The sequence below is a fragment of the Desmodus rotundus genome, chromosome 9, assembly GCF_022682495.2.
Source record: "Desmodus rotundus isolate HL8 chromosome 9, HLdesRot8A.1, whole genome shotgun sequence".
Taxonomy (NCBI): Eukaryota; Metazoa; Chordata; class Mammalia; order Chiroptera; family Phyllostomidae; genus Desmodus; species Desmodus rotundus.
In genome coordinates, this window is record NC_071395.1 from 31,904,283 (window position 1) to 31,930,630 (window position 26,348).

Consider the following 26,348-nt stretch of genomic DNA (forward strand, 5'->3'; position numbering starts at 1 on the left):
AAAACTGATAAACTTGATCCTCAACTCTGTGTGCTGTTCAGATTTCCCTCATGAGGAACAGTTCCCCGTATGCCTGGGAGTTTTTGAGATGCTGAGCATTTGCTATTTGAGAGTGTTGAGGATGACTAGGCTGAAAGCTGGCAAGAAAAAGAGTTATGGTTCTACGGCAATGTTTATAGCACTGGCCAGGCAGTGAGCAGTCGTCTCCAATATAATTGGATTGTGATGGACAAATACGAATAACTATACATTTTCTTAGAAGAGTTACATATTAATGTTTTTATGTATTGTACTTTGCAGTCCAATGAGGGGCCTCTTTGCATACATCCTGAAAACTATAGTTTGATAACTATGCAGTGATTATTTCTTAGTAATTTTTAAAAGGCTGCCAACCAAAAAATTTGTAATAAAGTTGTCTAATTGCTTACAAAAATATAACTGTTCCAATAAATTCTAAAACACCAGTAAGCATATAGCACATCAGATCTAGTTGTATTTACCAACTTTAGCTTTAAGAGCCTTTTTTTTCCCTTAAATGAACTACATAGACATTATCTCCTGTTACTACTGAAAAGGATTCTGCATAATTTTTTATAGCAACTTTGATTTTAGTCTGACGACTTTTAGATAAGTTGAAATGGATTCTTCCACCATGTGATTCTGAATTGTTGACCCTGCGCTTTCCTGATGTTGTATATTTCACTTCATAAAGTTAATATAGGGGCTCTGCTATTGCTCCAGGCAAATTTGGTAAATCTCAAACAATACCTGGTGTGCAAAAAGATCAGGATACCACTGACAATAACATACAACACAATGGGTTTTTTTGGTGGGGGGGTGGCTTGTTGCAAGATGTAACTAAGATGTGATCATTAGACTGTATTCTTTAATCTTGATATTTTAGTATAAGTTCAAGTGTTGTTTCCTTTAAACAATAAAGTTCACTTCAAAAGACAGGATGAATGCAAGGCTCTTTAAAAATTCTTTAATAAAAGAGTGCATATTATGATAAGTATTTCAGCCTTTGGATTTTGATAACCCTAAGAAGCTTTATTTTGAGAAGTCATTAACTGATGGTTTGACCCAGATCACCCTGTAAGGTCAAAGTAGTTTCAGGCTTATCTCTAATAGCCTTCCCCACGAGACACAAGTATTGTTCCAGGAGAAAGAGCACAATTCCAGTGTGATTAAACTGAGTCTACAGGAGGCTAAGGGCACTAAGAAAATACCAGATTTTTAGAAATCTTCAAACAAAAAAGGGTCAGACAGACCCAGATGAGCCCTCAGAAATGTGAAATGCTTGGTACATGTACACATTATTGTACACTCTGAGTAGAGCTGTTCCACCCAGGAATCCAAATCAGATTCTCAAGCCTGGTAGAGAGTCAGATTACAGGCACTTGGCAGCCCGGTGTTTGTAGAATGCCTTAACGGAATCAAGTAATAACCTGTCGCCCTTGCCTTTCCTTTGCTCCAAACTTACAGCTTTATGGATTTTTTTTCATTGCATTCCTTCCAGCCTCAATAGTTGGAGAGCATTTTCCAAAATATTGTTCAACACCTCTCTAATACCAGAGGCAGTACCAGCACATCCTGGCATCGAGCCTGAAGTCGTACTTCAGGGATTCACTGGCCGACTTGGTGATGGCCAGATGCCAGTTCACGCAGCCAACTTGTGGTTTGGACGCGTGGACCCATTGCTTTCTGTAACCCTATCATGATTGCCTGCTTTCTTTCCCCACCCAGACCCGAATCTTAGCTCCTAGAAGGCAGGTGCTATGATTTTGTCTCTGTTACCTCCAGAGTGAGTCTGCCAGGGATGTGAGGGCCCATTGCTGCCCCAACACCTGTGAAGTCCTGGATATGCTACCATATTGGGCTCCAAGAATCCTTTCTAGGAGCATTCTGACAATCCCTCGGGCACTCGACTCTTGGGGTCTGAAGGGAATTTCTAGAGTTGGTGCAGGGGCTGGAATTATAGTTCTAGCAACAGTAGTATTAGTATCTTTCTCTAGCTATAAAGGCAGTAATTTTGTATTTAAAACAACAAGCAAAATTTTTTTTAAAAAAGCCTGTGTGAATCTGTTTCTCTGGACAACCTTACAAAAGGCATTGAACTAAAGCATTCCTTAAACTCTTTACTTACGAGAAAGATAAACTTACATGAAAATGAAATTGATAATAGAAATTCATGAAGCAAGGTCATTTTATTACAGAAATTGAATAGTGCTTCAGGTTGTACTGTCATCGATAGGGTGCCACTCTCAAGGCTTCTTCAGGTATGGGACACAGTAAAACTTTACCTCTTTGAATTGCCCTAACCTGCGAAGCTCATTTCTAGTTAATGAAATGTTAGAATTACAGAGCCACATAAAAACTACAATTCCTTTGAAACTGGTATAGTTATTGGGATTGGGCTAGACAATATCAACTGCATTTTTACAAGCTTTCAGTTTTTTGAGACTGGCTTTAGTGATTACTGAGAATGATGTCCATATGTCGTTTCTATGTAGCGGGATGGTTCAGTATGTTAACTTTTCCCTCCTATGATATTTTTTCAATCACTGATTTACTTTAGCAAACACTTGATAAAAAGTGCAAAGGTAAACTCAAAACTCGTAGGTAATAATTCCAAATCAGTAGACTTTACATAAATGAAGTTTCATGCAGGGTCCAGCACAACCAACACCCCTTTTTTATTACATAAAAATCTTGTATTACAAAATCGTAAGCATATAATTCTGTAACAAAGGAATATCACATTCAGTATCACACCATATGTCATTTTGGGTGAAATGTTCAAATTGCGGTCCACCTCAAGCAGGACATTCACGTGCCCTAGCAACCACACTCAGTAATGTTACTTTTGCCAGACCCTGTGTATCCTACTTTAATTTAAAAAAATCATTTTCATTTCTTGTGGCAATTATCTGTTAATTTGCCCTACTAACTAGTAAATATCTGACATCTGTAAGAATGTAAGATTGAAGTGAAAATACGTTTTAGGCCATACATTTTAAAACAATTTTCTACAAAAGAAAAAGAAAAACAACCAAAATTACCTTACATGACCTTCTTATTTAAGTTGGATTTAATATCTGCATTTCCTAAAGTTTCAAATTTAGTATTCTACATTTCTTTGCCTAAATGATAGAAGGAAGTGGTTTTGCCATTTGTATTTTTTTCTTAAATCTTTCTACCCATACTTGCCCATCTGTACTTCAAGACCCACAGCAGTATTAACATTTTTAAGTGAAATTGTGTATTTTTTAAAGACTTTATTTATTTATTTTTAGAGAGGGGAAGGGAGGGATAAAAAGAGGGAAAGAAACATCGATGTGCAAGAGAAACATCAATCGGTTGCCTCTCACACGCCCCCACCTGGGGACTTGGCCTGCAACCCAGGCATGTGCCCTCACTGAGGATCCTTTCTACGACTTTTGGCTCCCAGGCCAAGCACTCAATCCACTGAGTCACACCAGCCAGGGCCGAGGATGAAATTTAATATACAGTGAACTTGTATGCAGATTTGGTGAGGCACAGATATTTTTCAGCCGGGCTTCATTCTGTCATTAAGGATTTTGTTGATAAACTTTGTCCCTACTATTAGATGCTCTGTCTTAAAGGAAAAGAAATGCTAAGGGTGGGAACAGTCATTTATAAAATACCATCATAAAGCCATCAGGCTCCTGAGACTTCTCTGATTAAATTTCATAATAACCTTAATTTCTCTAACTGAGTCACTTCATTAAATTTTCTCCTGGCTTCTAGAGACATGGTAGGAAGACAAATTAAATTCCAATAACTTACGCTATTCATTGGGCTTGGCAGAGTTTCCTAAAAAGTTTAAATGATAATAAAGACAGATTATGGATTCTGGTCTATCCCCAAGTCTTAGCATAGACGTTTTCTGATATTTTAAAAAAGAATGAATCTTATTCAACTGCTCCAGGCTTAGACGAGATTTCTGGGATTTGGCATTCAGTGAATAGTTTTATTCTAACTACTTCTTTAATTGACTAAATGTGAGAAAGGTTTTCTGTGAGCTAAAAAGCTTTATTATGGAGAACAAGATAGTATCATACTTAACTAAACTTCTCCCGGAATATTTTGTTTCCTTTGCTATAGAAACAACATCCAGCAGCGGCCATTGAGAAGGATGCGAGTGTGTTTCAATGGGGGGCTATTTAGAGGAAATTCTATATACTTACTCTAAAAAGAGCAATTGGACAAGTTTCTCAGCCACTTATATTTCCTGTTTCTTTTTAGGGTGAGCTGTATTATTCCATTGTCTTGACTGTAGAAGGACTGATAGCATCCAGTACAAATAATAATAATAAAATAAAATTTTTCTGCTCAGAATTCATTGTAAATATGTGTACTTTTAAATTTTGGCAGTTGCCCAGTGTTCCTATTCATTCATTCACTCACTCACTCACTCGTTCTATTCAACAAGCATTTACTGACCCCTGCTGTTTGTAGCCTCCTGCTAGGTACTCTCTAATCAATGATAAAGAGTCATGGTCCCTTCTCTCCAAGAGCCACCAGCTTCCAAATGCTTGGTCATTTTGGCTGTTATATTTTTACTTCTTTTTATCAACATCTGTCTTCCTACAGATCTGTTAGGTCCTATAGTTATAGCAATAAAAAGACGTAAAGAGGGTTTTCCTTTATAAAGTTATTCTCTAGCCCAGTAGTAAAAGATAACATGAATAAAGTGAAGAAGCAACCAATACTGAGCTGAACTTTTCAAGTAGAGTAGAGCTACCAATCGTACTAGTACAGAGACATAATCTGTGCTAGTGAGAGGCTAATTAAGAAATGAAATAAAATTAGAGGGTTTTTAGAAAATAGACTTTAATTTTTTAGAGCAGTGTTAGGCTCACAGTAAAATTGAAAGAAAGGGACAGAGAGTTCTCATTAATGTCCCATGGACCCGTACAGGGCACAGCCTCTCCCGTCATCAGCGTCTGCCACCAGAGTGCTGCATTTGTGACCATCTATGAAATCTGTAACGAGACATCATTATCACACCAAGTCCATAGTTTATATTAGGGTTCATTCTTGGTGGTGTATGTTCTGTGGGTTTGGACAAATATGTAATGTCACCCATCTGCCATTATAGTATCATACAGAATATTTCACAGCCCTGAAAATCCTTTGTGCTCCACCTGTTCATTCCTTTCTACTCCTGTCCATCAGCCACCAATTTCACTGTCTCTGTGGTTTTGCCTTTTCCTAAATGTCATATAGTTGGAATCATACAGCCTTTTACAACTGGCTTCTTAGTAATATGCATTTAAGATTTCTCCATGTCTTTTCATGACTTGAAAGCTCATTTCTTTTTAGTAATGAAATATGTTTCATTGTCCTTATGTAGCACGGTGTATTTATCCATTCACCCACCTACTGAAGGACATCTTGGTTGCTTCCGAGTTTGACAATTATTGTGAATATAGCTGCTATAAATATCTGTGTGCAGGTTTTTGTGTAGACATAAGTTCTCAACTGCTTTGGGTAAATGCCAAAGACTGACTGCTGGATCACGTGGTAAGAGTATGTTTAGTTTTATAAAAAACCACCTTAGAAAGAAAGCAAGGGAAGGAGGGAGGAAGAAACACCAAACTGTCTTCTAAAGTGCCTGTACCATCTTGCATTCCTGCCCGCAGTGAGTGAGAGCTGCTGCTGTTCCTTTTCCTCACCAGCATTTCGAGTTGTCAGTGTTTTGAATTCCGATCATTCTAATAGGTATGTTGTGGAATCCTGTTGTTTTAATTTGCATTTTCCTGATGATACATGATGTGGAGCATCTTTTCATGTGCTTCTTTCCCATTTATATACCTTCTTTGGTGAGTTGCCTATTAAGGTCTTTAGCCCATTTTTTTTTTTCTGTTGGGAAGGGTGACTTTTCTAAAATTACAGTTTTCATTGAATATTATTTTGTATTAGTTTCAGGCGTATAGCACAGTGGGCAGACAAAATGCTCCCCCCAGTATTTCCAGTGCCCACCTGGCACCATGCATGGTTATTAAAATAGTATTGACTGTATTTCCTATGCTGTACTGTACATCCCCATGAATATTTTATAACTACCAATTTGCACTTCTTAGTCCCTTCCCCTTGTTCACCCAGCCCCTCAACTTCCATCCTCTCTGGCATCTATCATCTGTTCTCTGTATTTATGTGCCTGTTTTGATTTTGTTTGTTTATTTTTTTATTTAGATTCCACTTATAAGTGAAATCATATGGTATTTGTCTTTCTCTGACTGACTTATTTCACTTAGCATAATACCCTCTAGGTCCATCCATGCTGTTGCAAAAGCTAAAATTTCATTCTTTTTAGGGCTGGGTAATATTCCATTGTATAGATGTAAGAAAGGTGATTTTTTAGTAAGAAAATTGATTTTTAAGAGATTAATTGAAGTTTGGAACTACAAATAGAAATAACAAAACTATATTCTAAAGAAGTTTCTAGACAGACTTGGGAGATTTCTTACTTAGCATTTGACTTATTGAGAGCTTTAATATTTCAGTAATAATTCAATAGCATTAACTATCAAATAGTTATTAAATTGACTGACTTTATTTGAAAAAGGTAACAGGCATATACCAGTTTTAAAATACAGCTGTGCCTCAAATGTTGGCAAGTTTTGCTGTCACATCGGACTTTGTTATGTAGGCAAGGATATTAATTAATCGTGGTTTCCTCAGTGTTGGGTCATTCAGACTTTTTGGCTCCACCCACTCTTTAATTACTACTGTTCAAAGAGGTTGATCTGGTGAGAGATATGCTTAAACTTTACCCTGAGTCATAAAAGGGCCAGACACTTTGTTTTCATCACTGTACGCTTTAAAGTACCACTTCTCAAACTCTCTGTGCTGAGGAACCATAGACTTTTTGTTTAGTTTTTTTATTTCTATCCAGTCACCAATCAATACTTCTGTACAAGTGAAGTAATAGAAAAATGAAAATTTTACAAATATACAAAATAAAGCCCTAATTTGGTTTAGAGACAAAATTAAGCTATCAGATAGATTGCTGTAAAGGTTTTAAATGCTGCCTTTTACCTTCTGGACCGACCTGCGAAAGTACGCGTGACGCGGTTCCGCAGTCACTCTGTTGGGCAGCACCGGCAGGTGTTCAGCAGGTCTGCGATGAGCGTTTGCGTGAATGGAGCCCTAGTTTCACAGGGAAGGTCTCACCGTTATTGTAGTAATCTGTATCCCATACTTATGTTTGGTATTGATTTGTTTTACAGTCAGCTGTTTTTTTAAATTATGGATGTGGAACTGTCAAAATTTTTACCTGCTGAACATTTCTTTAGAAATTTTAAATTACCTGGTACCCCTTCTAAATCTATTATACATAAGTATGTCTTCTCCTGTAAAATGCTCTCCCAGGCATTATCTCACTTGATCCTCTTGACAGCAGTAAGGTTGGATACTTATTATTTCCCCCATTTTACCAAGGAGTGAACTGTGATTTCTCTGAGATTTTAGAGCTAATTAGTGGAAGACATGAGCTGGAACTGGAATTCCTGACTCCTCTTTTAGAGCTGTGAGCAATCTCCATCAGTGTTTTAAATACAATTGCCACTAAGGTCAAAGCACCAGACTGCTAGTTTCTAGCTCCGGATCTTTTTTTGACAACAGTAATACAATTTTTTTCACAGTGAGAATCATCCCTTAACAAAAATTTTATCCTAGCCTCAGCACTTGTAAATCAGTTCTAGGAACTGTTGTACTTCAAACCCTTCTTTGTTAAAACACTCTTTTAACACTCGGCATCCATTCTTCATCCCATGATTCTCTGAGGAAGAAATGTCCTCGCTTTCTTAGCCTCCTCCCCACTTGTCCCAACAGTCTGTCCTGTCTGTGAAGGTGGAGACAGAGGGATGGGTGCCTGTTCTGTCACCCCCTGGCTCACAGAGGTGTCCTCCACCCATTCCTTTGGATCTGTGGCTGCCACATACCTTCTGCCTGGTGACCCTCATCCCTTGTGTGAGGGAATGAGTGCTCTCTGCAAAAGAAATGGCTGTGTCTTTTTCATTTGAATTGTATATTGTTAATGTACTCTTTGTTATCCTCTTACTTTGAAGATACATCTCTGGCCTTTGTTTTTACTGGAGGATCTTGAAATACTTCCAGTATGTGTGTTGTTTAGTTTTTAAAACTTAATCATTTCTCAGTGCACTGAATTTTGGCAGCCAACAACATGCTTTCTTCGCTTTACAGTGTTGTCTAAACTAGAAATGAAATGCTTTAAAACTAGGTACATGTCAAATATATTTTAATATGTAGTTAAAAGACAATATAATTTTTAAAATGACCTCAAAATTAAATGCTAAAATCCAACCATTCTGTTTAATTTGCCATGAATACTTACCTGCTTTGGAGAGAAATCAAGATAAGGAAGGACTTGTAGTTTAACCTCTTTAATATTTTAAATCTGATTTAAAAAATTTTTAATTTAACTCCTTTTAAAGAAGTACCTTGAAGATGAACCAGGAGCAGGTGTGAGTCGGAAAGATCAATAGAGAACACAGTGTGGTGATCGATTTGTTGCTTTTTGAAAAGATGATCATCTTCACATAGAGGACTGTTCGAAGGTAGGACTTGTGCCTCACTGCAGGAGGCCCTATTTTAGATGCAATTCACTCTGCTTTTAAGTGATTGATAGTTGGCAATTCAGTGATTAATAATTGAATTCACTACATTCTAGGGGGTGGGGTTTTTTGTGCTTTTTATAAAAGATTTAGTAAAATCAGGAGTTTCATTTTTTTAAATGTTACCTAAAGTTTGGTTATGTTCCCAAAGAAAAATATTCCTACTTCTTCCCTGTGTGTGAACATTCAGCTCAATTCACCATGATTGTAAGTATTATTTCTCAGAGCCTTCTCCCAACTGTGCTTGGTGTGTATCCTCTCTTTGTTTCATCATTAATGGTATACAGTGTTCTCTTTGGCAATCAGCAGACTTGATAGCTTACTGTGATGTAGAACCTTGTGGGGAAAAAAACTCCACTTATATAAACTGCTTTCTAAATAGTCATTTTGTTCAAGAAATCATTTTTGAAAAAGTTTAAGAAGCTTAACAATTTTTAAAAACTTCCTATAACGATGCTCAATATAGGAAATAAGGAAAACCATGAGATAAGAAAAATTATCATCTAAAATCTCACTGCCAGAGGCAAGTAACTACTTTTAACTTTCTTTCCTTCTGGTCATATCTATGCCTTTTTTTCATATTTGAGATCAGGTAGTGTAACCAATATGTATAGACAATGTATGCATCCTGCTTTTTAAAAACTAACATTATATCATAAGGATTTTCCACAAGAATTATTTTTCTTAAATATTTTTATAGCTTTGTACTATTCAGTTGTGTAAGTACAGGGTAAGTTTCTTGACTGTTCTCTTATTATAGACATTTTGTTTGTTGCTAGTTTGTTTGGTGGTGTGTGCTACAGGGAACATTCATGCATAATGTCTTTTCTGTAATTAGAATGATCTCCGTAGTATATATATTCCCAGTTTTGAAATTTTGTAATCAGAAGAAATGAATGTTTTTGAGGCTTTCGATACATACAGCCAGATGGTTCTACAAAGGACTCTACCAACATTATACTGTTTGTACTTTTTTTTTCTAGGAGAGGGTCCAAGATCATTGTCACTCTAAAAAGGTTAAGAACCACTGATGTGTGTTTATAAAAAGAGCTTTTATGCTTCTTCAGGTCATCCTGCCATCTAGCTTTCTAGAAGCCTAGCAACAAGCATGGCCTGAAGTAAAGAGCGAGAAATGTGTTGAAAATGTGATCGTAATGAGGCCTGTTTGTGATCACAACTGAGGATGCCCTTCAGGAATACCAAGGTGCTTCAGGGAGTAGAAATGGTGGTACCTCTTCCTTAGTGTCAATTCGAAAACCTTATTTTACTCACTTCATTTGTCAATGGCAGACAAATAGATTTTTGAAAACCATTTAGTGTTTCTGTGAAATAAGAAAAACTAGCATAGTGGCTCTATTTAACATTTATATATGCTAAAGTGACTAACTGAAAATAACTTTCTATTTTTCTCTGTAGAAATAAAGTTGTGAGATGGGTATACCATTCTAAGGTATTACATTTTCCTATATCCTGGTATCTACCTAGACTAGTGGGCCTCATTGTAAGTTATTACTAGTTTTTGAAGTACTAATTGGAAATTTAGTAGTTTCAGAAGTTTAGCCATTTCTGAATGTTTTATTACTAGCCCTTTCTGAACTATTTTATTACTTATTCTAGTTAATAGCATTGTATTGATTTGAAAATAAAGAAAATTTTATTGAAATGAACTTACTGAAATTAACAGTGATTATAAGGAATATATTTAGGTTTTTGCATTTTAAAAATAATGATAGTTACCACTTTTATATCTAAAAGTAATGAAAAACTTGTGGGTGCCTCCCACTCTGGAGAGAGGAAAATAGTTAAGAACTAGTTTCATAATAACTTTACTTCTTTCCTTCTAGAATACCTCATGAACAGAGTGATCATTTCATTTCCAGAACCTTTTTGGCACATTGGGAGAAGGAACCATAGCAGCTGGTAAACAACAGGAAGCAGTTCTATCAATTAGCTGAGGGAAGCCAGTCAATCAGACATGCTAAGTTTAGCTGCTCTGACACATCCCAACTGACCTCAGTCACACAAAGCTGCCAAAGTGGTACAACTGAAATAAAAATAATAATAATAATAACATAAAGTACACGCTCCTTAGAAATACGGAGCCCAGGAGACATCATGTTTCCTAAAGGATAGGTATGACTGTTTTGTATATGGGTGTAGGAATAAGGGAAATCGAAATGTCAGAGAATTCAGTAGAAAAGAAGATACATACTAGAAACTCTTAAAGGAGTAAAAGACTGTATAAGACTCACCTCAACTAAAGCTTTTAATCTGGTTGAGGAAGAAAAAAGCAACACATAGGATAATTAGAGGATTATAAAAGTATTAAGGAAGAGAAATTAATAAGAGAGAAAAGTATCACTGGAACTAGAACAGATGGCAGGGGCTGAGTCTTTATAAAAGGAATTGGAACTGAACCTAGAAAGAAGCCAGGGCATTGCTGTGGGCTAAGGTTGACAACCTGAGCCAAACTTAGAGGCAGGGCTGAGAATGCTTTTTTTTTTTAAAGTTTTATTAAATTTATTGGGTTAATATTAATAAAATTACAGAGGTTTCAAGTGTACAATTCTATAATACATCATCTGTGTATCATTGCAGTATGTGTTTACCACTCAAAGCCGAGTCTCCTTGTCATCGTCTATTTGACCTTCTTTTTCCTGTGACCTCTCCCCACCCTCCTTTCCTCTGGTAGCCACCACACTGTTGTCTGTGTCTATGAGTTTTTGTTTGTTTGTTGCTTCCAGTTTTATATCTTACATATGAGTGAAATGATATGGTTTTTGACCTTTTCTGACTCATTTCACTGAGCATGATACTCTCAAGATCCATCCATATTGTCACAAACGGCAGTATTTCATCTTATGGCTGAGTAGTATTCCATTGTATATATGGACCCCATTTTCTTTATCCAATCATCTACCGAAGGATACTTCGGTTGTTTCCACGTCTTGGCCACCATGGATAATGCTGCAGTGAACACAGAGCTGCCTATATCTTTGCAAACAGATGATTTCAAATTTGGAGTTAGACACTCAGAAGAGGGGGTCCCAGGGTCACTTGGAAACTCTATTCTTAATTTTTTGAGAAACCTCCATGCTGGTTTCCATAGTGGCTGTACCAGTCTACATTCCCACCAGCAGTGTATAAGGGTTCCCTGTTCCCCACAACCTCTCCGACACTTGTTACTTCTTGTCTTGTTGGTAATAGCCAGAGAATGCTTTTTTATGATCTCCTGAGGGGTCAGCCTGACTAGACTCTGGGGAACAGCTTGAGTGAATAAAAATGGGTGACATTAAAAGGCCATGCAAAGGATTTTAAGACTGATGTGTTAGAAAGAGATGCGGATCCTGTCGATTTTTAAAAAAGAAATCCCCAACATGCACTGTGAAAGCAGCGTTTGATACAGGCAAGCCTGATTGTAATGTGTTGTGTAGAATAGTCTAAGTGGGGGAGACCGTTGGGGTAGTTCAGACACCAGTGGTGAGAGTCTGGATTCCAAGGAAGAGACAAATACCAGCGTCTGCACCAGGTCCCTTCCTTCCCGTTTCAGGAGAGGGACTGCCCTCCTCCTGGCCAGGCCACTGCCATGTCTGCTTTGGCTCCTTCCCATCCCATATTCTCAGGAACTTTCTACTTTTGCCCTTTCCTTCTCTCACATGTGTTTTAATACCTAGCCCTTGGCCTTTCTTTAAAAATGATCAAGACTTTCCCATTAACGACAGACAAACAAGCAAACAAACAATTCCCTCACTTCACCTTATTTCCCCCAGGTTCCTCTCCATTTCTCTTCTCCCCCAACAGGCAGAATTGTCACAAATGCGCTTATTTTTGCTTGCACCACTTCCACATCTCCTAACTCCACACCTCCACCCACTCCGGTAGGGCCCTTGACCCCATTACACCATCGGCACCGCGCTCACTGAAGTTAGCAGTCAGCTTCTGCTAACCAAATCCAACCCTCCTCTCACCTGCTTCTCAGCAGCACTGAACACTGTGGGCTGTTCCCTCTGTCTTGAACACACAGTTTTGGTTTTCAGTTTTCTTCTAACATGTTGGACCAGTTCTCTCTCTCCTTGGTAGTCTCGTTGTCCTCCTCAAGGCAGGGTCCACGGCCCTCCCCTCTTCTCACTTTATAATCTCTCTGTAGATAGACTCATCCAGGTCCTTACGTCAGTTATTAGCTATAAAGGTGTCTTCCAGATTTCTGTTCTCCAGTCCAGACTGCTTCACTGAGGTGCATAATGTATGTTTCCATCTTCTCTTGAACATTTCAGAAGCACTTCAAACTCAGCATATCTGAAAAGGAATTTGTCATCTTCAATTCCGACCTTTTTCAGTGTTTTCTCTTTCCATAAATAGCATCCAGAAGTGCAAATTAGAAACCTTAAAGTCATTCTTGACACCTCCATCTCCTTCACCAGACATATCCTGTCCATCATTAAATTTCATCATTTCCTAATTAGCTCTCGTCTTCTCTGGCCTCCTTCCAGTCTATTCTCTGACTCCTCAGCCAGTAAGCTCTTTTCAAAATGCTCCTGTCCCTTCCAGGAGCATTAGAACTATGAACTGGCTTTTCATTGTTCTTGTTAAGACCTCATGCATTACCAGCCCCTGCTTGGTGTGGATGCCACCTAGCCTCAGCCTTACCCCCACTGGGTCCCCCTGACTCTGCTCTCCAGCCACATTTAGTCCTTCTTACTTACCATGGGACTTTTTTGTTCCTGTTTAGCAAGAGCTTTATTTCTTTTCAATGAAAAGTATTGTGGTGACAATGGTTAATAATATTATATAAATTTTATACAAATGACTTTATAATTTGATCTCCGCATTGCGTGCTTACAACCAAAAGTCTAGTTTCCTTTCATTACCATATACATGACCCCCCCATCCAATTTGCCCTCTCCCGTCCCCCAGCCCCTCTAGTAACCACCATTCCGTTGTCTGAATCTGTGAGTTTCTTTTTGTTTTGTCTTGTCCTGTTAGTTCATGCATCCCTTTTTTGTTTTATTTTCCACATGAGTGAAATCCTACCATAGGCCTTCTTGCTGTAGGGACTGCACAAAATGCTCTCTACCTGGACCTTCCCTCCCCTCTCTACCTAAGTAGCTTCAGATCTGTGCTTGGTAATCCATTCTCAAGGAAGCCTTCCCTAAATCCCTAGGTGAGAACTGCCCCCTGACCAGGTCTCACAGCACCATATTTGTGTGATTATTTGATTATTGTCACCTCCACTGACAGAGAGCTCCATGAGAGCAGAGATGTATCGGCTCATCCCTCTAACCATGTAGCCTGGTAGAGAAGGTACTCAATCCATCAGTTAGACGTTCCTTTCAAAAGCCTAGGGCAGAACAAGAGGATCTTAGAAACGCCTCTCGCATTCTAGATGATAGAAAATGGTAGAATATTTCCCGCCGCAGCTGCATAGGAGTTAATTGTGAGCAGCCCTGAGGCCCCTCTAGGCCCATGTTCTTGGGGCCTCCTCCGGCGTGTATCACAGAGCTGGTGAGTGAGTCATGCTGCAGAGCTGAGACTAAAATACTTGCCTTGCCTACACCTTCAGGCCTTGGAATTCTCATTAATTCAACAACTTGCCTGTAGTTTTTAGCCCTGTTGACCACTCTTTTCTTGAAGTTCTCTCCCACATTGCTTTCCCAGTATTTTATTTCCAAATATTTTTCTTATCCGTCTGAAAACATCTCGGCTCTTCTTTCTGTTCATTTGCTCCATCAGAATACTCATTCCAAAATTCAGCCCTGATCTGGCACGCTCCCCTCTCACGGCTCCCATTTCTAAGAGGATAAAGTCTGAACCTCCTGGCATTTCTTAAGAGGCACTCTGAGGCACTGCCAAAATCTCGAGTCTCATCTACTGCCACATCCCCATATGTCCCCTGTACTTGTTACACCAAACCATTTGGAGTTCTCTGAATATTACATGTTCTTTTATGCTTTTGTGTCTTGCCTCAGTCTAGAATGGCTGCCAAACCCCTATCCCCATGTCCTTACCTACCAACCATTCCCAGCCTCTATGTGCTGGGGAACGTCTGCTGGTTTTGAAATGTAAATCATGTCACAGCCTCCTTGAGCATCCTTTCCCTCAGGCTGTGACTCCCTCAGAAGCAGGGCCTTGTCACATAACAGTACTTTAGAGAGTGCCTGGCAGATATTAGACCTGTAATAAATATTTGGATAACTAAAAGGACGGTACATTTATCTTTTAATGATGCGTATAAATACTAACCTGAATGCCAAATAACACTCTGGACAAACTAGAGTATCTATCGCTGGCTAAGCATACCCTCCTGAGAGTGAGACCAGGCCTGTTGATAGTTGAACAGTAAAATGTCAAGTTTATTACATAAATAACCCTGATCTTCTCTGAATGTGTTTTTCCTGTCTCACATAGTTATGTTTCCTTGTCACACCCTCCTAAAATGGGTTTCTAGTCATGACTCAGTAGTAAAATGTTGCTCCACACTTAAAATTGATGAATCTGCCCTGAAAACTTTGAGGAATTTTTTTTGAGGTGAGTTTTTTCCTTTTTAGATTTGCAAGAGATTCTGATACCAATCAAAATGTATGTGTTCCAAGCCCCACACTGCAATACTTTTTTACGAGCTGTTATGAAAGCCAAGCTTCAGGGCAAAGCAAAGAAGCACTAGAGAAAATGTTTCATGCATTTCCAGCTGCAAAAAGTAGTAACATTTCATGTGGGAGTGAGTGATGTATTCATTCTAGAATTTCTCCCCTAGAGGGATAATAGGACATTGCTTTTTCAGCTTTCAAAAGGGTATTACAAACATTCACTCCCAACACAAATACCACATTTGACCTCATTCTGCTCACACTCAGGAAAATGTTTTTTCCTTACTATCATAAGAATTATTGATGATTCTGTTGGTGATGTAATTTCTGATAAAGTTTTCAGGAAGCTTTGGAAATCATTCTGTGATTTTTCTGGGATTGCCAGATGTGAGGCAGAATTAGAATTAAACGGTTGGGCTTCGGCTGATATTACATTATGAAAGGCATTGTCACTGGAAACAAGACGCAAAGGGTAGGACTAAATAAGCACTTCCTTGGGCTTTTTGGTTTTGTTTTCATTTTTATGCTAACCCTTTGAACCCAAGGGTTGATGTTGGGATTGCTCTTTTAAAATATTTTACAGATGATCTAGAAAAGAAGGAGATTTTTAGCTTTTAAGAAAGTAGACTTGATTGGCACGAGCTGGAAGAAAGTTCCACAATGTTACGTGAGTGGGCAGAAGAGGACAGATGGGACCTCATTTTCAATGAATTCAGCTTTTAAGTAATTCCTCCTTTCTCCACCTGATGAAATGCTGTGATTGTTCTTATTCAGCAGGGTTAATTTCTTATTTCTTATCCCACAATGCTTTTTGGTTTTAAAATCTATATTTTCTCTCTCCGTGTGCATACATAATATATATGCATACATAAATTATTCATGTGTTTAAAGATCTTCACAGATTTTATTTTATAATCTTCACTTCATTGCTTTGCTTTCCTATTTCTTTCTCCTCACTTATTCTCCAATACCTTTCTTATTTTCAGACAGGTCATTTAGTAGAAATAACCAGGTAGGGTATTAATTATAAAATATTGACAATTCTCTTAAAATAGTTTGTGTAACTTATGGTTTTTTTTAGAATGAAAATAACACTCAAGAGCTTTCTTTTTAAAAATCCAGTAATTCCTTAGCTCCCAAACAGAGTTAAAATCTACCCACTATATCTTTTTATGATATATTTTAAAATACATATGTTAGATATATTTCATATATTTTAAACGTATTGTTGAAATCCGCCTTTTACTACCTGTGTGAGATGGAGCTCACAAGTGACACCGATGTGCCCCGTACATATAACCCTGTCATAACATCTGTGCTCTCGCCACTGAAATAATGGCATCAGTTTGACAAATAAGCTTCATCACCTTTTGAAATATACTACAAAATTATTTATTGATCATTTGTTTTGTACTCATTTGATTCTTAAAATTCAGTTCTAGTCAGCTAAATATTTAATATTAAATATTTGCGATACGAAAGACTTTTTCAACCTGTAAAGTATATACATGATTCAGTTCATGAGCTGAGGCATTTGGATTTGGATTTCATAAATATGTTCAAATTTCATGTGTTCCATACATTTTTTGGTTAGCAGTCTATGATAATAACACTGTAACTTCAATCTGGACAATTATACCATCTTACAAATAAAAGTTTTTGTAAAAGAATGATCAATTTGTTGGTGTTTTTTCCCTACTGTAGACATTAACCTGTATTCTGGTCCTTTGATTGTCCATTTCTTCTTTTAATTTACTCTCCCATAAGTATTACCTAGTATTTTTCTGACCTGACTTAGAATCTCTATCCTGTAACTGTTTTATAACAAGGACCAAATTTAGCAGGAAAACATTTGCAAGATAAATTGGCCTAGAAGACCAAGACAAACACTCGAAGGTTTCCTTTCTCATGTTTAAATAAAGTGCTCATGTTCTAAATTCACTTGCAGACACGCATCGTTTATCCAAATGTGAAGAGGAGAAGAAACTAAAAAAAGGATTATTCAAATTTTAGATTTGTAGGGAGAATAATGTTTTTTAGTCATCTTATTTGGATTCCCAAAATGCTAGCTTAAACCAAGCCAAGCAGTGACATAAGACAGTGGATCCGAAGTCAGTTTATATTCCCAAGGTAATAATAGCTGACTCCCAGCTAGGTGTTCTCCACTTCCTCAGCGCGTGAAGAATACACTCTGAGAACCTACCGTCCGCTCGGTACTTGGGGCGCACAGATAAGTAATACACTGTCACCGTCCTCGAAGAGTCCTCAGTCCAACTGGGGAGAAGTATGTAAGCAGATACTGAGGCCGCGTGGGAAGAGCCGTGCTAGAAATATTCACTGGACTGTGGAAAATAGAACATTAGGGATGATAGTGTTAATGCAGAGATGGGATTGGTGTGAAATCTCCCCTAGTTCACTTGTAATTTTAATTTCTATGTTGAAAATTGACAGTTTTTATTACCAAGAAGTTTGCAGCTTACAACCTGATACCTTTAAAAAAACGCAGTGCATTAACATGGTTTTTAAACATTTTTAATTTTATCATAATTTTAAGCAATTTGATCACTTCAGGTTGGGTGAACTAAATTTTGTTTTAAATTATACTATTTCTTCTGAGGAAATGTAATGGATTTTATTGCCCATGCTTACCGATAGTTTAAAACCACCTTTAAACTATACCTAATCACTGGAATAATCTACAGTATAAAAGATCAAACATAAAAATTAGAATATACTTTGGAAGTTTTTATTTTTAGTATAGCCTCTTATCTCTGAAACATTTTAAATAAATGTATATCCTATAAAGAAATTCATACTTGCTCATTAAGTGTGGGTTCTAGTGAAAGAAAGGTAATATTTCCTGTCAGTTGAGTAGTTTTCCTAATCCCTGAATGAAAAGATGCCTTTCCATAGAGATGAAAAGTAATACATTGAATGGTCAATAATATGAGTGATATTACATATCAAAAACTTACTGTAGTATCTATGACATACTACACTTGACATAGAAATGACCATGGAAATTAGACTCACTAATTTATAACTTTGGATACCACCAGTGCATAACATTATCAAAATATAGAACATTTGAAACATGTTTCAGTATTTTAATAAATATTAAATTGAAAATAAATTAACCTGGTGGGAAGAAACCTTTGAACTCTCTTTGGGTTTCTTAGATGATTTTAAATGCTTAGAAGGAATCAGTGTTTCACTCTAAGCTTCCAGATTTTATCATTTACCTGGAAGAAAAGGCTTTGCTGGGATGACAGTACAGACCTTTGCCTTCTGCTTGAAGGAATTCACACCCTCCAGAGGGAGAGGGCCCAAAGAGGTGGTTAGACCAGGATAAACCAAGAGCTCCTTCCAGGCGTCAGAAAACGTAGATAACCTTAGATAACCTTCAAGAGGTTTTTTGTGTTTTTTTTTTTTTTTATTGTATTTATTTCTTAGAGAGAATGGACAAGAGAAAGAAAGAGGAGAAAAGCATCAAGGTGTGAGAGAAACATCCATCAATTGCCTCTCACATGCCCACTACTGAGGAGCTGGCAGGCAACCCAGGCATGTGCCCTGACTGGGAATCGAACCAGCAACCTTTAGTTCACAGACCAGTGCTCAACCCACTGAGCAACACCACCCAGGGCTGGAGGTTATTTTTAATAACTCAAATAGTTGATTGCCCCAAAGAGCTAATATTTTTCTACTGAAAATATAATACTTTCCGTACTTTTATTTTACCATTATTTAATTCAGGCAAATTATAGCCTCATTTTGGCTCATCCTAATGTGGGTAAGAAATTGTTTTTAAAGTGAGGAAAAAGAGCCCACGCCTTAAAATTTGCCATATCTAGGTATTCTGCACTTGACCATGATCATTCCACAGGACGCATAAAGATCTTCAGAAAGTTATTGTCAATGCAGACGGATACCGCTTCAAGGATACTATGTGAAAATCCAAGTCCACGAATGTTGACTCAGTAGTTGCACAACTGTGAGGTTTATTGTGAGACTCTTTTATACTATTAATCTCCCTCTTATTAATATGACTGGCTAAATGTTCAAAATGTGATACAGGCAAATTTTTAGGAAGACACTATTAATTTTCATTTATTCACAATAGTACAGGATAGATCTGTATCATACCCTGTATTTTGCATTTTGCTTATTTGGTTAAGGAGGGGTGGCATTTAATTGATTCCAAGTGCCCTGTTATGAACCTGGCAAAATGTTTCCAGTAGGTGGTTAAAAATGCACCACTTACTTATCCATTTGTAACTGTGGTTGCCATAGTATATCCTGAGTTTTTAAAGAAAAAAAAAAATAAAAGGAGTCGTGATTAGCTGTTATGTTATGTAATAGCAGCTCTCCGCAGTCTAGAGTCTCCGTGTTTCAGTCCCTGGAGTAAATCTGGGTCAGGCTGGCTTACTGTGTAGTACTTCGCCTTGGACTGGTGGTTACGCTGCCAAAGTCTAATATATAGCACTAGAGTTGCTGACCTGATTTCCTTTGGCAGAGCTGTTAATGTGATGTCAGCCATGCTGTTTTCTCCATTCTGTTACCCTTTGGCTTACATACCGGCCTGGTACCTAGGGAAAAGAAGGAGAAGAAGAATAGGAATTTATCCTGAGTCTCTTTCAAGAGATAATTCTTCTGTGAGAGTGTAATATTTTTTCTTACTGATAACCCACACCTTTCTTTATTTTCAGTTCTGCCCTAGTTGCCAATAGGGACATTGCCCCTGGCCTTAAATCTCTTCCTAGTTTACGGGTCTTTAAACGTACTTGGAATAGGGTCCTTTTCCATTAGGGAGGACATCCTAACTAATCAAGGACTGGTAAGGTGTCTGTTTAATCTTAGGTGTATCCATTTTAAACCTTGATTAAGCAGAGATGAATTACTGGACCTTTGTCCCTCCTCCCATGCCCAATACGGCCACTGAATCCCAATGCAGTCAACTCTCAGTCCTCTGAAAGGAACAAGACTGGATGGTCTTCAGACAGTTTTTAGCATAAAATCAGCAGGAGACAAATCAGCTCAGAATCCAGCTCTAGGTAACCAGAGAGAAACAAAGGTACTGAGGCTGGAGCACCCCACACTTCCACCCACATCCTGCCACAGTTTGGTAAGAGTCTGGGAGGCCCAGCCTAGGCACTCACCCTGTTTCTTCTGAAACACAGAGGTTCCTTCTCCAGCACCTCTTTGTTTTTGCCATCTCCGTCCCTGCTCTCTTTGCCTATTTCTTCTGCTCCTTCAGGGTGAGTAAGTGCAGCTGGAGAAAGGATGCCGATATGATTTTTCTAAATAAAGATTTTTTTTTTTATCAAGGGGGTTTTTAAGTCATTGAATTAGACTTATTTTTTTAAGTTCCATGACTCATGCAGAATGATAACCAAATAGTGTGTATATTATTAGCAGTGACCACTTCCTAAAGCTAAATTGTAATTTCTCAAGAGATCATATAACTGCAGAAGCTTATCATTAAGAGTTTAGTTTTCCAGGGTTTACCTATGATTTCAAATCCAAACAAGCCTATAGTCATTTGCTCTAAAGACCATTTTTCTAAATCCCTTCATGTTCATATCACTTCTACCAAGGCAGGGCCATCTTGGACAAATACCACACGTAAGTAAGATATGGAGGTGAGGGAGGAACTTAGTGAATTATAAGGTGTAAAATGAATAGTCTGACCCAATTTCTGATAATCCCATATTTCCACCTGGTGGTGATTATATTTTTCAGTACATTTCCACCTTTATGAGCATACTGATCTTAGAAGATTATCTACTGATTCTCTTTTCCATTTCTAGTCACCAATGATTCATTGATTTTTAACTGTACAGTAAATCAGTTGGTACTTAGGAAGGTACCACACAATACGAGCGAGTCAGAAAGGCATCTGCACATTTTCATTCACTCTCAGGAAGGAGGAGTTTTCCTTCTCAGGGGAGTTGAGCGATTATACTGCTTTACAGCCATTCTTCAAGTCATATAACGTTAAGATTTTAACATTATTATTCTTAATTGACTTGGGACTAGACAGACAATTCTCATATTTGGTTTTGCCTTCAAATGTAATGACATACAGGCTTTGAGGAGTGAGCAAATTCAGTTTTTCTGGTGTGTATTACATAGCATTATTAAGGGTACAGTACTGTGCACAGAATATAAAGTTATGTCCCATTCCCTTGCTGAATTCATAATTTTGCCAGAAAGGTTTTCTAAGCCCTTCTTTTCCCATTCCGTATGCTTCATTCTCTCTTTCCCTTTTCTTCTCAGAATCTCTCTCATAAGCAAAGAAGCAAGTTTAGGATTCATTTGTTTATTCTGTAAATTTTTACTGAGAATTTGCATGTCAGGGTCAGCATTGGGAATGCAATGGCGATAGGCATGATCCCTACCCTTTTACAGAACTTAGAGTCTAGTGCAGGGGTTGGGGGCCAAGTCATCCCCACCGCCTGGCCTTGTAAATAAAGTGTTACTGGAATATAGTCACATCCATTCAGTTACATACTGTCTGTGGCTGCTTTTGCACCGTAACGGCAGGCTTAAATCATTACAACAGAGAACCTGTGGCCTGCAAAGCCTGAAATGTTTACTACTTGGCCCTTCACAGAAAGCTAACCAATTCCTGCTCTAGTGGGTATGGTGGAGATAGAAGTGCAGGCTGAAGCCTGAGAAGCCTTATCAACCTTGTTAAGCAGGGTAAATTCTCCATACGGAAGAGGACCAGTGGTGGAATATTGTAAGCAGGGAAAGTGACATGTTCATATTTCAATCTTAGAAGTCACCATGGCGGCTGTGTAGAAAGAATGATGAAGAGAGGCAGTAAGTACATGTGTTAGAATGAGCAGCCCTAAATTAAAACACGGTGGTTAAGAGCATGGGCTCTTAAGCCAGACCGCTTGGATTCAAATTTTGACTGTACCATGTACTGATTCTGACACTAGGAACTTTCCTGTCCAATTTTATGTCTGTGAAATAGGGATGGTAATCACGGAACCTAACTTGTGGGATTGAATAAGTCAACATATGCAAAGCACTTAGACCATAGTGTTTGCCATCATCACTCTTATTGCTGTTGCGGTGATCCTGTTAAGAGATGCGGGAGGTCTGAACTAAGGCAGTCACAGGGCAGCGGAGAGAAGTGGTCAGATTCAGGAGCTACACAGGTGATAGAATTGACAGGAATTAGTGAGTGGTTGGATGTCAGCAGGGCAGATGAAAGAGAAACAAGAAGTGAGGGTGAAATGCAGGTTTGTACCTGGTCAGTTGAGTGGTTGGTGGTTCCAGTCCCCAATGTAGGAAGGACAGTAATTGAAACAGGTTTGTGATGTGCAGTCAATGATAAGTCCAGTCTGGAGTATCTTAAATTGAGGTTCCAGCTTGATATAAGTAGAAATGTTCAGGAAGCAGTTGACTGTAAGGTCCAAAGAACGGAAGTGTGGTGTGGGCTGAGGAAATGGATGCAGGAATGATAAGTACAAATTGGTCACCTAGTTTGGAAGAGAATGAGATAACCCAGGAAGAGGTAAAATAACAGGTAGACTTTTTAACAGAACCATGTATTTTAACCAACAGTTAAAATTTAGACAAAGAACCCTTAAGCCAAGAAAAGATCATATCAATTTTGGAGGACAATAAGCTTGAAGTTTGAGTCCATTAAATGTTCTCATTGAGGTGGCTGAATTTGAGAAATATTTAAATTTGCAATTTTTATGTTAGCATAGGCCAACCTACATCATACTGTGTATTTTACAATTTGGCTATCCTGATTTCATGGACTATCATATTCCACATCCTTCCAACATGTAAATTTCTTTCCCTACGGAATATTGGGCTACATAGTGGATTGCCACGGTTATGGAGGCTGACATCTGATGACCTACTTTTCTATATTTTTTGACATTTCCTTCCCCTCATTTTTTGCCTCTCCAGTTACTGATTCACTGCAGCCTTGATGGAAAAAAATGGAAGTAGGGGAGAATGTGTTTCTCCCTTTTGCGTTATATTTGATTCAGAGTCAACACCTTGGGTCCAATATCTTTAGTTTTATAATGATTTCTCTATTTTAATTTGTTTACAACACTGCCGTAAGTGAGTATAATTTTAGAAATAGCCAGGAGATAAACTGGAGAAATGGATCCTTTTTCCATCATTACAATCATTTCTCAGCTTTGGTGCCTACCTCTCTGTTCCAGTCAGACTGGGCTTCCACTCCTCAGGATGAGTTAGTGCTTAGGATCACCCTCAGTACTTCAGGAACACAAGATTTCCGGCAGGGCTACCTCCTACCTCTTCACCTGTGACCTTTAATAGGGCTCACAGGTCAGGCTCCAGCTAAGTGTCTCCTGAAGGGTGTGCAGATCAGAAAGTCCTGATCCAAAAGCCTTGTCTACTTACAACACATGCCTGCAGAAAGGCATCATAGTTAAAGAATCGGGCTGGGGGTTGCATTTTATATTTCATTATGTGTTAGTGGAGGAAGATTGTGGAACAACTTTGAAATGGACCAAAAAGATCACTGGGTGTTCTGTCTGACTCAGCTTTCTAGGTCATCTTGCACTTTTATTATCTCTGACTGTTTTACGATCCCGTAACTAATAGAAACTGACAGTAATGCAAAGGTTCTTGTCCGTTGAAAAGGAACTTGTGTACTAGGGAATGAAGTTGGTTATTGCCCTCTGGATAGCAAATAACTTTACCAGTTTTGCATCTATTTTTAAATTCTTCGCAGTATTTTTTTTTAATTTTAAGATTTTGCTTAACCAAACATCTATTCCAATCTGGCAGCACCATACTGGAAGTGGTCAGGAGCCCTCCTTTGCAGTATTCTTGACATTTATATATTTGTCTGTTCCTTGAATTTACCTTTTGACCAGTTGTAACATCTTATGGATTCCCATAAATTAAAATTTATGTCCCATGTCCACAAAAAATTCTCTTGTTATGTATACACATGTGTGTTTATACAAGCATACATTAATAACATCTAGAAAGATTCACAAGAAACTGCTGGCTATGATGACCTCTATAGAAGAGAAGGCAGGAAAATTTGCTTTTTACTCTCTGCCCTTTTGAATCCTTTGAATTTTTTATCATATGCATATGTTAACTAAATAAATAGATAAAAATTTAAATTTCATTTCTGACCTCTCTGAAATCAATTCTTAGCTAGTCCTTACCAAAATGTCAACATCAACTAAATTCACCTTTGAATCAACTGACTTTCTAAAAAGAAATCTTTACCCCTAAATAAACTGTCAACATCACACCTAGAGCCTTACTTCTGTACCTTTTAAAACAAAGTTTTTAACTTTACTTTGAAGCTAGCTCTATCGCTATGGAGTCATTTGGGTCAGATGGTATTAATTCTGTTTTGACTCTATTGAAGGATCACATTTCCTTAGTGTGGAGTGAGGTGGCAGACCAGGTAGCCTATTTGTAATAGTTCTAAGTTCACCTTGCCTCCTGCCGGGCTACGCATACTCAGTAATCCCCTTCCCTACTTATGGCAACTCTCCCTTTAAGCTAGAGGTTCTCAAGCTCGGATGCATGGTGAAATCACCAGGGGAGCTTTTAAAAATATGAATGCCCAGACCAATTACATCACAAAGTCTAGGGGTGGGACATCATTGTTTTTTAAAGTCACCAGGGTGATATTTATGGTGAGAACGCTGCTTCAAGCAGAGAATAGTACAGGTTTAGCAAAAATTCCACATACAATAAATAACTCAGGAGCAAAACCACTCTGGATCTCTGACGGAAAGATCTGCTACATGATGGGGAGGGTCCAAGCAGAAAAGGGGGCAGACTTTACCAAGTTTCCTTACATGCAAAATCTGTTTTTACCTGGACTGTCTCTGGAACGGGGCAAATTAGGTTTTGGGTCTGATTGAAAAGCCCAAACTGAGTTGGTTACAGTTATTCGAGCTTTTTTAAAAATAGCTCTCCATTCAGCTGAGGTCTTACTGAATAGAATATAATAAATTGGGACTGTTGCATGAATAACCCCACCTTGTTCCTCTGCCATTCGGGGCACAATGCCAGCCTAGTGAAGGGTGACATCTGATACCCCTGCCACCATATGGCTACATCAGTGACACAAAGCTATATTTACCGTACACCAGGCAGCTGGGAAAACCGCATATTGTACAACATGACCTATTCAATGTCTGTTTTTGTTAAAGGTCCTAGAACTTCATCGCTCTAACCCATAACAATGTGCTTTATTAAGAGTCTTTGGTAGAGAGTTAGGTTTAGAAGGGGAGAAGGAACAATTGCATCCATTCATTTCTTTTGGAATGGTAAGACAGGGAAATAGTCTACTTCTTGGCATGCTCCTCCCTCCCTGAAAGGTATCTTCTAATGGGAAGTCCTGACTACTGGCCTGCTTCTGTGTCCTGCTTTAAACCATTTTACTATTGCCTCTGCCTTTTTGCAAACATGAAAATTGGTGTCATAATAAACTCTGCTGTGGTTTGCCTTCATGTACTCATTGTATATCCCCCTCCCTTTTGTATAGGAAGACAGAGATGTCAATAACCCCATGCCTAACCGTGGAGGCAATGGATTAGTTCCTGGGGATGACAGATTCAAACCTGTGGTACCCTGGCCTCATGTTGAAGGAGTAGAAGTGGACTTAGAGTCTATTAGAAGAAAAAACAAGGCCAAAAATGAACAAGAGCGCCATGCTGGAGGAGAGAACCAGAAAGACATAATGCAGAGGCAGTATCTCACTTTTAAGCCTCAGACATTCACCTACCGTGATCCTGTGCTACGCCCAGGGATCCTCGGTAACTTTGAACCCAAAGAACCTGAGCCTCCTGGAGTGGTTGGTGGCCCTGGAGAGAAAGCCAAGCCATTGGTTTTGGGACCAGAATTCAAACATGCAGTTCAAGCCAGCATTAAAGAGTTTGGATTTAACATGGTGGCAAGTGACATGATCTCACTGGACCGCAGCGTCAATGACTTACGACAAGAAGAGTAAGCACACATCCTCTTCTTTCTCAAATTGGGGCAGCTATTGTTTTGATAGATGTTTAGTTAGATGCTTAGAATGGAGAAAATATTTATGCCTTTATTTTAAGGAAATAAGAGG

General features: G+C 38.4%; 1 protein-coding gene across 3 annotated transcripts in view; it reads left to right on the top strand.

Annotated features, from left to right (window-relative positions):
- The window catches only part of GALNT7 (polypeptide N-acetylgalactosaminyltransferase 7), a 120,779-nt gene that overhangs the window by 40,963 nt on the left and 53,468 nt on the right, over positions 1–26,348 (top strand). For 2 of the 3 annotated variants that reach the window (XM_045202321.2, XM_024568611.3), the window contains exon 2: positions 25,773–26,233. In XM_045202321.2, coding sequence (XP_045058256.2) covers positions 25,773–26,233 — 461 coding nt within the window. Of the gene's footprint in view, positions 1–8,498; positions 8,610–25,772; positions 26,234–26,348 lie in introns of those variants that run through there. The other variant, XM_053910425.1, reaches the window with a different exon arrangement.